The 14570-nt window shown below is 43.0% G+C and overlaps 1 protein-coding gene across 3 annotated transcripts in view; it reads left to right on the forward strand.

Annotated features, from left to right (window-relative positions):
- Positions 1-14570, forward strand: part of pdlim5b (PDZ and LIM domain 5b) — a 94389-nt gene that overhangs the window by 61354 nt on the left and 18465 nt on the right. The window contains exons 5-10 of one of the 3 annotated variants that reach the window (XM_060908134.1): positions 2149-2165; positions 4228-4248; positions 4381-4395; positions 5992-6164; positions 6420-6450; positions 11097-11236. In XM_060908134.1, coding sequence (XP_060764117.1) covers positions 2149-2165; positions 4228-4248; positions 4381-4395; positions 5992-6164; positions 6420-6450; positions 11097-11236 — 397 coding nt within the window. The remainder of the gene's footprint in view (positions 1-2148; positions 2166-4227; positions 4249-4380; positions 4396-5991; positions 6165-6419; positions 6451-11096; positions 11237-14570) is intronic. The other 2 variants (XM_060908132.1, XM_060908133.1) reach the window with 2 other exon arrangements.

The following is a 14570-nucleotide window of genomic DNA, read 5'->3' on the forward strand; positions in this document are numbered from 1 at the left end:
ACCTCCTATGAATATTTTGAAACCGAATAACCTTGGCTGCAAATTCTTATTATTGGAGGTTTTTTTTGTTGTTGTTGAAGACTGACCTTCAAGACTGAAAAATGCAAGCAGGTTGATGCATGTCAACCCATTTTCAGCAGAATGCAGAGTTTATTGGGAGTGAACATTCAGACGACCAAAAAAAAAAAAAATCATCTTGAGCAAGGCCCTTAACCCTCAACTGTTTGGATAATCTCAATTAGAGTGCAAATTCCTTTGGGTAGTAGTATTATCCAAAGCAAACATTTTTCCCTAATTATAAACATTTTGAGGAGCTTTCGAGTGAAATGTTTTGTGACTGTCGGACAGTATTTCTAAAACCTGGACTGTGTAAGTAGGAAATGCCTGGATGGCATTATGTGAACAAGTCTGAATTTGCAGTTAAGTTGAAGAATTTGTGCACAGAACACATGCAGGCTCCTACAAGTCACTTCACTGACTTGAGAAAATATTTTGCACTTGCTTTCAACTACGTGTTGAAATAATTGAAGATGGAAACCTAATCCTTTTTATTTTTACATGTGAACAGCAGGTTTAAAGGTCTTTTTATCTTTTGAAATAAAAGGAAGAAAATTCAAGTTGGAAAATATTTTGGTCTGAGATCCTTTTTTTTTTGGCAGTCAGATATGGTGTGTATTAAGGGAATAATTTATTTTAAATAAGGTTGCGGCATGGAACAATCTCCCTCATTCCGGCACTTGAGGGATTTGAAGTCAACAGGAAAAGGGAAACAGGTCGACTTGCACTTTATGACTTTAGACGTGAGAGGCTGCGCTTTCTCTGATTGATTATCCAGCAGCGAGCTGCACGATAACCTCTCTATATTCATCTGTCTATCCGTCTCTCTTTGTTTGTGTGTAGCTAGGTTGTACATCTTGTCTCAATCTGCAGGAGTGGATGAGGAACCCTGTGAGGCACTCGGGGCTTGCTCACGCTTGCCTTCGTCTAATCGACGGTCCGCTTCACATCTTTTGTGCCATTTTTGTGAGCGCATGCACTTGGCCCTAATTAGTCAAGAACCACGGCTGTGAATGGAATTTGTCTGATCTTTTGCGCCAGATCTTTAGGGTTGAGTCAAACAAGGATTGAGAATGAACAGCCATGTCAGTAGTGATAATGTGCCTAACAGGGGACAAATGGCAGTAGCAGATCCACCCAGCACATGCAGGAAAATAAGACGGCGTCCATGTGGGTATAGTAATGGCACCATGCAGGGTGGACGAGGCGTGGTGGTGCCACACCTGTGTAGTTCTTCCTGCAGTAACTCGAGGGACCTCGATTTGTCCCATTTCCATTTATAATGGCTGGGAAACACAGGCATGTTTTTGTCGTGCCCTCTATAACTCCTGTGAGGCTTTTCTCCCCGCTCAGCCCATGCTAACATGTATGACGCAGTGGGAGTGTGTTTCCAGGAAAACTTCTTCTGTTCCGTATGTTCGTGGACGAGGTGTGGTGGTGCCAGACCTGTGGAGTAGCCCGATTTGTCCCATTGACAACACCTGTGTAAAAATGGCTCGGACGTGTTGGCGTTTTCTGTAGTGCCCGTCTTTATAACCCCTGTGATGGTAGGGACATGGTTATTTCCTCGTCTCATCGGAGAGCGCTTTTCAGGAACGCCTGTAACTTCTCCTTCCGAGAGCTTCCAGCTGCGTTTACTAAGTCGGCCAATTAGTGTCCAGGGAGGAGCCATGGTGGTGATGTTTGACTCGTGCAGCCTCTCACATTAAAGTAATTCGTCTCAGATGTTCCTGAAGGTGCTTTGTAGTGCGAGTGCGCGGCGCTCCAGAAGGCTCTGTTGCTGTTTTGCTTCCTTGTTGTCGTTGGCAATTTTAAGTTTCGAACAATGCGCTTTTTGAGGCTTGCACAAAACCGCACATGGAAAAACAGATTCAAGTTTAAGGATTAGTGAAACATCTTTGTTCCTTTGTGTGATCTGGGAACATCCTGTTTGTTTGGTTACATGAAGTAGAAGCATGTGTGGGTGTGAGTGTTTTCACTCAGTCTCTTCTTGCATGCTTTTTCTGCAAGTTTATACAACTCGTTCACACGTCTGTACCTCTCTCTCTCTCTCTCTCTCTCTCTTTTTCTTCTTCTCTTCTGCCCCTACAGGATGAGCCAGTAATAAAGTCAGTGTTATGGCTATACTGGTATCTGTTTGTGTGTGTGTGTGTGTGTGTGTGTGTGTGTGTGTGTGTGTGTGTGTGATGTCATTCACCACTTCACTAGAGTTAACCTTCGAAGCATGATTGTACATGTCTTCAGCACCGTTCCCAACTGACACTTCTCCTTGTCTCCTTTGGTTCTTGTGTGGTCATAGCTTTTAGCGTGCATGTCCATATCCTCGCACATGTGCTCACGTCAATCTATGTGGTTTTTTTTCAAGGCTAGCTATTAATTATAACGCACAATGTGTGTCAGCACGGGTATTAATAGTGTAGCTGTTGAGCACTCTGACATTTTGCAGTTGTGTGTGAGAGAGAGAGAGAGAGATGGAGGGTTTTGTCAGAGACAGCAGGGAACTCTGCATGCAGTGCTGCCCTCTTGTGGTTTTGATACAGTTCCACCTTCAAACTTTAAGGGCAGGGTTTCTCAAAGTGGGGTCTCTAAGGCTACGTTCACACTGCAGGCTGAAGTGACTCAAATCCGATCTTTTCGCCCATATGTGACCTGTATCCGATCTTTTATTGACAATATGAACGACACAGATCCGATTTTTTTCAAATCCGACCCAGGCCGTTTGGATATGTGGTCCTAATTCCGATTCCTATCCGCTCTTTTCATATGCGACTTCAGTCTGAACCGCCAGGTCGCATTCATCCGACTTACACGTCATCAACAAGCCACAAACGTCACTATTCTGCGCTGAAGTAGGCGGCGGGTCTCTCAAAAAAAGTTACAACAACATGGCGCATAATCACGGGCACAGATAGAGGGTGGGACTCGTCCCACCCAGATTTAAATTCACCTTGTTCGGTCCCCCCCACTTATAGGGAGGAAAAAACGTCTATGCTGTCTTTCTTTGTATAAGGCAAACCTCACAGAAAAATCAAAAGACTAATTACCATTCGGTTTATTGAGGTGCACGGCAGTGTATACATAGTTGCAACAACTCACATAAAACAAAGACTGATATTCGGTTGGTTGAGCTGCACAGACTGCACAGGTTGCAAGCTCGAGCTTGGTTGCTATGGTTACTAACAACAAGTTTGACAGGCATGTTGGGGTTGGTTTGCTGGCAGCTTTGTTTCCCCCCCCCCCCAGTTTTTTGTCCCTCCCAGTTCAAAAAACGTATCTGCGCCCCTGCGCATGACATCAATGCGAGGGACGCTTCGGGCTGTGAAGGTTCTGAATCTTCTCAATGGAAGGACGCAGAGGTTAGGGAGCTGATTTCCATTTGGGGGGATGCAGCTATTCAAGCTAGATTGGATGGGTCATACCGCAACCGGGCGGTTTTACTTCCGTAAACACTGGCCATGCTCACTGCGTGTGACGTCGTCGTATCCTGCAATGCGCATGCGGAACACTTTTAGGTCGCTTTTCGTTCATACTGAGGATCACATACAAGTCGCATATATTTGTTAATGTGAACGACCTCACAAAAAAATCGGATTTCACAAAAAAATCGGAATTGAGCATTAAGCCTTGCAGTGTGAACGTAGCGTAAAAGGGGGTGCTCAGTTATTTCAATTATATTTGGTCATAATGGGTTCTGTTGTTGGAAAGCTCAGGAATTAAAATCATCTTCATAGCACTAGCCAATAGACAATTATTGCACATTTTATCATGTTTTATAGTTAAATACGTCCCTGGTTTCAAAAACAGTTTGAGAACCCCCTGCCAAGGTGGAACAATGATGCTAACAAGCTTGTTTATCGAAGATCATGTCTCAGTGTTCAGGTACACAGTGAAGTTCATAAACAGTAAGTCACACTGTGTCCTCAATCACATCCTACTGTAAAGTCCATCAGAAATTTGCACGCTATGGAGTGTCTGAAAAAAGGAAGGTTATGGCTTCGTAATTTCAGCACAAAATGAAAATGAAACCTCCACCGCCAGACGTTTTGATTGATCAAATCCATTTCAGGTTCACCAAACTACTCCTTTATGTTTACTTTGAGCGCCAGCATAAATCTCAGCTTCTAACATGGTTGATTAACTGACTATTATATTCGTCTCTTACTTCCATAGTGGGCCTCACAGTATTCTTAAGTAAGTGGCTGCAGTTTGTTGTTTTGAAAAATAAAAAGAACCCTTGTTGTTGATGGATGCTCTGATTTCTGACTTGTCTCATTTCCTCCTTTTCTGCCTTCTGCTTTTCTATCTTCTTAAACCGTCCCACAGAAAGACTCCGCCCAGGTAACAGGAACAACACACAGCGGTTTTAGTGTGTGGGTGTGTGTTTATGTAGGGAGTAAAATATGACTGGGTGTACTGTTATAGACCCTTTTCAGTCACGTGACCTTCGTAAACGCGACCACCATTTTGGACATGTAGCGGACTTCGGCTCGAATTGGTTTGAATGCGAGGAAGGCGACAAACGGAGAACATACAAGAAAAAGGAGCGAGATGCAGAAAACACCTTCGCTATCCAGCGACGTAGGGCATTTACAGGGCGAGCAGAGGGAGAAATAACAACAGTAACGACACATTAGCAACGCCGTACAGAAATAACGGTTTATGGCACAGACCCTTTCGGTTCTCGCTCATCTAGCTGCTACAATGACTGCTTAGACTGCAACAATAATACCTAACGCACATTTAAGTATCCGTCGTAAAGACGTGAAACTTGACGAGTGTGTTCATTGATAAGCTAACACAATCTAAAAGTAGACATACCATCACACTGCCCTGGCGCTGTGTACAGTTTCCCTTCTACGGTTTGTGCACTCGCTATTTGCCATTACTTTCTCCAACCCAGTGTTACAGATTACAGGGAACGGCCTGGATTTAAGAGACAAATACATGTTCCTCTTGTTTTGAACACTTATTTGTAGGCAGTGCTTTAATTTGTAAAGTGGGAGGTCCCGGAGCGCAGAGGATGAGCGGCTCCGGAGTGGAAAAAAAGGGGGCGGGGCCCTGCGCTGCGCTTCTGGGCATGTTTTGTAATAACACTGCAAATTAAGTTCATCTGCAGATATTTTCTGGATGTCGTTTCATGAGAGAAAATCACCAACAAGGCAGATATCAAAATCAGACATTAACACTAAATAAACTTGCATTTTTTTATTTAATTATTTGGGTTGTTTGTTTGTTACATAGTCAAAAGAGGTGTCGGATCACCGGATCCAGTGTAAATAGCTGCCGGAGCCAACGCCCGAGGTTCCGGAGCGCGCTCCGGCTTGCTCCCCCTCAAATTAAGCGCTGTTTGTAGGACATTACCTCTGATCTGTCCTACAGTCTACCAACAGCAAAGGAACACAACGCTAGCTAATGTCGTTAGCTAATAGCTACTACAGAAGAACAAAGAGGTTACAATGGGTTATTTTAGCCTATTTGGTTACACACTCGCCGCCACAGAATGTTAACAGCAATGTAATGCCTTTTCTGGCTAATTTTATTCGTCTTACCTCCAACAAAGTGGTCACTACACAAGCGCTGGTATGCCGAGGGCTGCCAATCTGTTAATTTTTTTTAATGGCCGCTATCCATCTTCTCCGTCGGGATCCGATAAAATGATAACCCTTGCCTTGTTTGTTGATGGTTACTACATCCAGGTGCACAACAATATAGTGGCATGATGGAAGTCTTGCTGAAAATAAACACTTTTTTTGCTGCCGTTCCTCAATGCTGGCTGTGGTAAACTACTGGTAGTACACGTCCAAAATGGCGGCTGCGTTTGTCGTGACGTCACGTGAAAAGGGTCCATAGGAAGCAGTTTGTCCTATAGTATGTATGTATGCATGTGTGTATTTATTTATGAATGACATGCCACACTTCTCTGGGTTTTGTCAGAGTGCCCAGGAAGCCCGTCACAGAAACGGAGCTGGTGGTGAACCACGGCTCTCACCTGAGCGACGCCAGTAAAAAGCGTCTGATCGAGGACACGGAGGACTGGCATCCCCGCACCGGAACCTCTCAGTCCCGCTCCTTCCGCATCCTGGCGCAGATCACAGGCACAGAGAATGGTCAGTGCCAGCCTCGGCTCATTACCGTCTCAGGCAGAGCTGTAAAATTTCCCCATGCTGAGACTTTTATATGCTCAAGCAGTTGCATAATTTCCTGTGATTTGGGTCTAGGGGTAGAAGTTAGACATGCGTTTTTATTATCTTTCCACTCAGATTCTGTATTTGAGTTTTGTTTTTTTTTTCTTTTCCCCTGCAGTGTTTGCTCATTTATTTATTTATTTATTTATTTAAAATTCTCTGATTTCTTTCTTGCAGAACAAGCTCATGAAATCAGTCCTGGAAAAAAGTAAGCATGTTTTGGTTGGTTGGTTGTGATCCGATCAATCTACTTTGGTTTTTTTTTTTTTTTTTGAGTGCATGCCTGGTGTGATTTTGATTGCGGTGCTTGCTTTACATCTACCCCGCTTAAGCATGTTGTATTCTGCAGTATTATTGTTCACGTCTTGGTGTGGTTGTTTTAAGCAGTTTCCAGGCCTCACCCTGTGTTCACACTAGTAAACAATAAACTACTGACGTCTCTTGTAGTTTGTAGCTTATAAACATGCACTTTCTAGTCATTCTTTAGTTAAGATAAGTAGCAAGTCAAAATGTACAGCTCCTTATACGATTTATACACTTTGTTGTTGTATTCAGGTTTGATTTCAGTGCTGCTGCCTTTGGCAGATTAGCCAAGTTTGCTGACCGTACTAGCTAAGCACATTCACCAGAGGCGTGATCGAGCTCTGCTACTTCCTTCTAAGCTTTATTTTTCTTTATAATGTCTCATAAAGTTCTATATTAAACCACAGTTACAAGTTTTTCTCCCATATTTGTACATCAGACAGATTTTTTTTTTTTTAGGGTTTGATTGCTTTGTTTTTGTTTTTTATGAAACTATTTGTACTGCCATCTTGGCCAGGTCTCTCTTGGAAAAGAGATTTATATCTCAAGAGACTAACCTGGTAAAATGAAGGTTAAATTAAAAAAAAAATTTGCAGGTAGGAATTACAAAGTTGAGTTGGGAACTGAAGAAACATCAGACCCCACACACACCACAATATTAAACCAAGGAATCATTGGAGCCAATTTGGATTTGTCGTACCTGATTTGTGTAGAATTGAGTCAATTCAAATGGCGCTTGTTGTTTAGTGTGAATGTAGAGTTGTAGTGCCAACCAGGATGAGCAAGTTCACTGTTGACAGGCCTGGAATTTGCATCTTCACTCATCATTAGTTCTACACTGACTAGAGTGGAATGCAAACCACACTGGAATGCAGTCCCCCAAGAGGCATCGTGGGTAAATAATTGGGATTGTGGGTAATCAGGGAGCTGTACAAAAATGCATGAAAATGGAAACCATCATGAGTCAGTATGTCTGAGGGCCAGAGTCTTGTAAACAACACTGGCTAGTTTCTCAGCTGCTCATTCTGATTTAAACTGCCATTTGGAGAATTATTGGTATTTAAAGCACGGATAAGCAAAACACACCATATATAGGAGTGTGTTGGATTTCACAAAAACTTGCCTTGTGTTGTCGCATGCTAAAACTGATCTGTTTCTTCTTATAACATTGCTGAAAAAGTAGACTAACGTGTCTCTTCCTGTTCACTTCCTTTCCTGTTGTCTTTTTTGCTTTGATCTTGGGACATCAGGGTGACCAAAGTCGACCCCAAGGTCGTACGGCCCAAGTACAACAAGCTCCGGGACTGGCATCACGGAGTCTCGGCTCGGGTGCTGAATGTCCAGTAGTGTCACGTGAGGCCTCGTCTCGTTCCCCTCTGCTGTCTCTCTCACTCTCTGGTTTTCAGATGTAGACGCACGGTTGTTCAAAAAGGCAGTTAAAAGTTGTTCCCCTCCCCCCGATGTGTGAGCGTAAGTCAGGTTGAAGAATGTGTTTTGACGAAGGGCTGTCGGATGTCGCGTACTTGAGAGAAAGAAACAGATTCACAGATATTGTCACGATGGCACGTTTCTTGCATGATCTCCATCTTAATCTGCTATTTCTTTAGGGGTTTGCATTTGCTCATTTTCCATTTCTGAAGTTTTCTTCAGATTTACACTCTATAAAAACTGTACTCTGCTTTACGGACTTCTGTATCTGATTTAAATTAGTACCAATGTCTTCTAAATGTCTCAATAAAGCTTCTTCTTTTCTCTCTCTTCCTGAGTCGCTTGTGCTGTCTTTCACAGTTTCTGTCCTGTTTGTTCTTTCTTTGTCTTTTTCTGCTTTCAGAGCAATGGAAAATTCTGATTCATGCATTACATCATTAAAGTCAAAACCATGAGAGAAAAGTCTTGCAGTGCAAAAGTTTGTGTCCCATTACAGGGTTGGACAAGTCATAAATACATAAACAGTGCTGCCCAGCCTCATGCTTTGTTTGCCAGAAAACTATAGGGTAATGTTATTCATCACTTCGTACGAACTGTAAAGTACACAATGGTGTTTTTTTTTTTTTTTCATTCAGCTTCGATATGGAAACCTATGTAACATGCTCATCCAGGAAATCACCCGTCACATCCCGAGGTGTTTTTGTCGCACTCTGTCTCTCACATGAAGAACTGCCAGCTCCTGTCTGCCTCTCTGATGGAAAAACTGCTGAACATATCCAATATTTATTTATTGTCATTGATAAATAATAGATTAGCTTTCTCCTTTGGGTTAAACAGCTCCTAGCTCTGCCTTTTTATGCCTGTCTCTCCTGTCCTTATTCTCTCCTTGTTTCATCCCCCGGGTGACAAGGAACATAAAGAACAAAATGGAACATGCGGTGCAGGACTGAAAAAAAAAAATGGAGACAAGCAAAGCAATACATAACATATTGGTTTGGGCAGAGATGGAACAGAACCGGAGGGTGCATTATATATTTATACTCTATTCTCTTTAATGCACTTCTTTTCTGACTAGCCATGGGGTATGGGAGGGTGGATATTGTAGCTTAATGCAGCTCTGCAAATGCCCACCAGATGGCAATATGGTAGAGGTTTTTCTTACCTTGTTTTTGCCTAGTTGCTGCTAGGATGTCGCGATCAGTCTTGAACTATCTGCTTTTTACAGAGTGAAATGTCTACTTGGAGAGAACCTGACCAAGAAAGACTTTGTTTATTGTTTCAGTTCAACGAGCAAATCCTGACTTGCCACAAAATGGACCGTGTTTGTTTTGAAATGAAGTCTTATTTGTGCTTGAGAACTTCTGCCAGGTCTCTGTTCCTGTAATCAGAAAGTGTACGTTTTATTCTGGGAAACCGTTGTAGTATTGGAGGAGGGGTTGATGATTGATTTGATTAAAGGACAACAAAACATGCAAAATTTGTCACCATGTCCACATGCTTTTCACGCTTTCAGCATCAAATGGACGCATCCTTTGGAAAGGTGACCTTGGAAAATGTGATAGCCATTTAATTTTTCACTCTGAGTCGGCATCTGAATTGTATCGAGTCCATGTAAACCCTCTGATAATGGCAGCACCTCTTGTAACCAGCTGCCTGTACATATGGGCACTACACGACCAGACCCTTCCTCCGCCTTTCTTTAAACTCAGCTTTCATGTTGCTTTCTCAGATATGGTTTCCCCTGCTGGCATTGGGCACGCTAAAAAAATTTTTTTTCCTCACTACTCCCATCTGTTTAAGCAGAGCTGTAGATTTCCCATCTTGGATTGACTGCCTGATTTCAGTAGCAGCATGAAAAGTGCAAGGCATAGGAATTATTACTTAAAGGAGTTTTATTGGATAGATGATGAAAGGTTACGAGTATTGTAGCACGAGTTGGTTGTATTTTTGCAAGACCGGGCAGGATGGGGGTTGGGCAGAAAACTGGGGCAGTATACTACTAGAGTGAAGGCAGTGCCAGCCATTTTTGTTGGCACCTGTTTTCTTCATTAACAAACCATCTGGGACTGCTGGGCCTATTGGCCAGATTTATTTGATCAATCTGGTCATGCTTAGATTCCTGAATGGGCCTAATCCAAAACACATCCCCTGTAATTGGTTAGATTGGTATTAATTGGTTGTGTGGAGACCGGCTCCTAATTCAGTTCTTAAAGACTCGGTTGATGTAGTTTCCTGTCATAGGTAATTGCTTTATAGTGTTCTATAAGTAAATGTTTAATCTCTTCCTGCATTGGTGTAGACAGTCTTCATCCGTTACTCTTCAATTACGAAACCCCTAAATGCAGTTCACCTTGCACGTACTCTCAACGCCATTTCATTATGTTGAACAAGAAACGAATAATTATTTTAGTTCTATCAGCTATTTGTTTCTCTAACATTGGAGCTGGGCAGTGTTGGAGGAGTATGGAGTATATCTTGGGGGTGGGATGAGGGTGGGGTGTTTACCATGATGTACAATGTCATATCTCACCTTTTTGGGTGAACATTATGAACTGCTGCCTGATGAGATGAGTGAAGCAAAAACATTCTATATTACTGGGTATGGAGTGCAAAATGAAAGTTTAACAAGAAGCACTTCTTCAGTACGCTTTAGTTTACTAATCAGGTCTGATAAATTCATTCATGTTGAATTGAATTATTTCTTTACACCCCGAGTAGCGATGCGTTTCCTCAAAGCAATTATTTTAGCATGATATTACATCAGGCAGTTGTTAAACATGTTATATGCACGTGTGAAAGTGTTGAAATGGGGGTACAGTATGCAGAGCGTGTGTGTGAGTAAGTGTGAGAGAAAGAAAGGGACACTGTGGTCTCTGAAAGGACAGCTGCCCAGGCTTATGGTAAACCTTTGTGTGTTCCTGCTTATGGTTACCATAACAAACCCATCCTAGCAGCTCATTCAGCAGCTGATCGGTCAATTTTTGCAGCCTGCTGTTGCAGCTTCATCTGCTTTATAGACGATATAGACTCTGAGGCCTTTAAAACTAATATTGTGAAATATTTGTGAATGAGTTCCATCAGTGATGAAACTCTAGCTAATAACTACGTTCTCCCTGTCCGCAGTGAGGCCGTAGAGGACGTCCACGCGAACGCTCACGCCACATCCATGGTTAAAACCATGACCAAAGAGTCACGCACTGGGAACGGAGTCCCTCCAGCTACGAGCGTGACTGCCAAGAGCTGGCAGTCTGGAAACACTGCAGGTGAGCGAGGTGTGACTTAAAAGTGTGACAGAAATTAGGAATTGGAAGGGTTTGGGTTTTGTTTGTTTTTGGGAGAGGAATCCAGACACACTACGTGCTGGAACACTTGCGTTGGAGGTTGTGTAGAAAAATGATGCACTATTGTGATCCCTATTTGTCAAAATAGATATCGGAGTTAAACTCAGGGTAAGAGTCAGAATTGGAGTCAAGGTCAGAAGATGACGGTCTTTGTCACATATACATTGCAACACAGTGGGTTGTGGGTGTTTTTTTTTTTTTTTTTTTTTTTTTTTTTTGTGCGCACGCATATCCCAGCTTGTTTGGAGCTGGGGTCAGAGTGCAGGATCAGCAATGGAGCAGAGAGGGTTAAAAAGCAGTGGTGGGACATACACCAATTCTGACCAGTAACACAGATCTTTAACCGTCGGGCCACCACTGCTCAGAGTGGTGTCATCACTGCTAAGAGTCCAGGTTAGAGTAATAGTCAGAATCAGAGTTGAAATCAGGGCTTCTGAGTGATGCAACAGAAAAGCATTTGCCTTTAGCATCCATAAATTGAGAGTTTGAATCACAGCTGTCCATGGCCAGGAGTCCAAGAGAGCAGAATTGGCCATGATCTCGGAGTGGGAGGGATGTCGTACTCCATCCCCCCCCGTCAGTTGATGGATGCATTTGGCTGGCTTCACAAGTCTCGAAGGAAGCCTTCACCCTCCCAGGTTGGTAGCTGTTGTAACTGGCCAAGACTAAATTGGGGGAAATCCAGAGGAAGAGAATTGCAGTCAGTGACGGGAGTCGGAATTGGGGTCAGAGTCTTTTATTCATTCAAGTACATGGAGTTTCTTTTGGTGCCGTGTCTGACAACATTGCAGTAAAATCACTACACAATGCAATTACACTATAGTGTACAGAGGATTCCACATAAATACTGTCTGTGGTTTAAAAAAAAAAAGGGCAGAAATGATGCAATGGCTATTGTATCAGATAAGTATCTCATTTCAGATGACATCTTAATGGAAGAAATTGAATAAATGTTATGAAATTACATAAAACAAGAATTATGATAAGTGCATTTCTATATTCACACATGACGGGTGTGTCAGTACAAGGTCTGGACAAAGTTAATGGATGAGTTCTTTGATCTCAGTTCTGGAAAAACAGGATTGTTGCATTCCTAAGAAATACAAGCGATATGAATGTACCACGTTTTCCCACGTCCCCTGTAGGTGGCAACCTTGTGCTACTGAATTTACGGCATGCGTCCCCAGTGTTTATCACCACAGAGCACTTGCTGTGCTGTTGGATTTTAGAGCTGCAAGTTCACGGTGCCAATAAAAACAGGGTGATCTTTCGCTAAATGAGCACAAATGATATGCTTTAACAGTTAAGCTGTCAAATCAGATGTGAAATTGAAGTTGCTTCTTTTTGCTACGTGACCGAGTGCCCACTAAACAGACGTTTTAGGGTTCATATCTCCGCCTAGAGTGCTTAAGGCTTGGTGCCAGAGGCTAAATATTTACTCACAAGCCTGGATGATCTTATTACCGTGTTCATTGTGTACCGTGGAGTACCTATAACGCAGCAGTGTTGGTATGTAGAGAAGGGGGACTGTGTATACCAAGCAAGGCTCTCTGGGAATTTATCAAGAGCAAGCAAGCTGCTGACAGTGGTTCTAGCAGTGATGACCGTGTAGCACAGGTGAAATATGCACGTCCACTCGTCGTCTGGTTCTAAAACGAACACCCGTTGGAGCCATGCTGTCCTCCCAAAGTGTACGTCTGCGCTGGATGGCCAAGCACATTAAGATTCCCATTCATCTGTTCTTGCTTCATGTGTCTAGAGCATCCAAGCGGTGAAACGCTGATGAGTTGCATTGCCCTCGTAGCTGCTAGCATAGACATGGAATAGCTCCAATATAATTAAGTGATGCAGAAGGTCATTGCAGAGAGTTGCCAAAGAGAGTCAGTATAAAGATGGGACAGGAGGGGGGTAGATGGAGAAGATCGCTCCATTCAAAGGTCATCAGACTGAGTGATTCCAGACTGGAGGCAATCAGGATGAACTATCCAGCAGCTGGGAGATTAGTAACATTCAGCACGCACAATGGGGGGGGGACAGGAAATCCGGTAAGTTGACAAAAGCATCTGGACCTCGTTTCACTAAGAGACCTGTGAGCATGTACGACTTGAGCTTTCAAGCAACTCTGTTCTGCTAATGCACTTCCACTGGCATTATTCAGTACCAAAAAGGAAGGCTGATGGAGATAAGCCTGGCTTGTACAGTAAATGAAGGATGCTGAAGAAAAATTAAACTCCAGAAGATTGCATCATGGTTAACATGGTGCTTGACATGAACATGTTTTGGAGGAGAGGTTGAAATGGTATAGCTGCTTCTCGGGTCCACTGAGGTCTAAGCAGGGAGGAAGAGCTCGCCTTATCTAAGGCTACATCCACACGGCAACGAGATGTTATTTAAAAATATATCGCGTCCAAATGGGCAACGATCAGTAAAATATCAGGTCCATATGGCAACGCAACGCTTGCTGAAAACGATGCAATACACATGCCACACCTCTAGGGGTGCTGTAAGACGGTCCCTTCGGAGACACCAGAACAATAGAAGTAAGGACGCATGCGCATAAACTATTATGCGCGAGACTTCATATTAGCCACAAAGTCAGGAAAATCTGTTCGTAAAATTACATTATAATGACCAAATACAATGAAAAGTATTTTTCCAGTCTCACCTGTGAAAGGTAATCCCATGTGATCTCGTTTGGACGGCAAACCTGTTGGTACAGTTAAACGCAGCTAATCTTTATTCTCCGCTTTGACCTATCCAATATGGCGGCGAGGATGACGTATGATTCTACGCGGAAGGCGGCGTCTTTAATGGTCCGGAATAAATTGAATGCTACACGTTGATGGATTAATTTGTTGTTTCTCACCTGTGAAAGGTAATCCCATGTGATCTCGTTTGGACGGTAAACCTGTTGGTACAGTTAAACGCAGCACATGAATCTTTATTCTCCGCTTTGACCTATCCAATATGACGGCGAGGATGACGTATGATTCTACGCGGAAGGCGGCATCTTTAATGGTCCGGAATAAATTGAATGCTACACGTTGATGGATTAATTTGTTGTTCTATGTCCTTTTTGAGGAATGTATTGTCAGACTTAAACCAACATCTGAAGAGGTGAGATCGCTCCTTTTTTTTCCCTATTTTTGCTGGCGGGATTGACTCTGCCCTAAGGGCAGAGTCTCTCTCTCTCTCTCTCTCTCTCTCTCTCTCTCTCTCTCACTTTGCACCATTACACAATAAATATTCAGTGAAA

The sequence above is a fragment of the Neoarius graeffei genome, chromosome 25 (assembly GCF_027579695.1).
Source record: "Neoarius graeffei isolate fNeoGra1 chromosome 25, fNeoGra1.pri, whole genome shotgun sequence".
Lineage (NCBI taxonomy): Eukaryota > Metazoa > Chordata > Actinopteri > Siluriformes > Ariidae > Neoarius > Neoarius graeffei.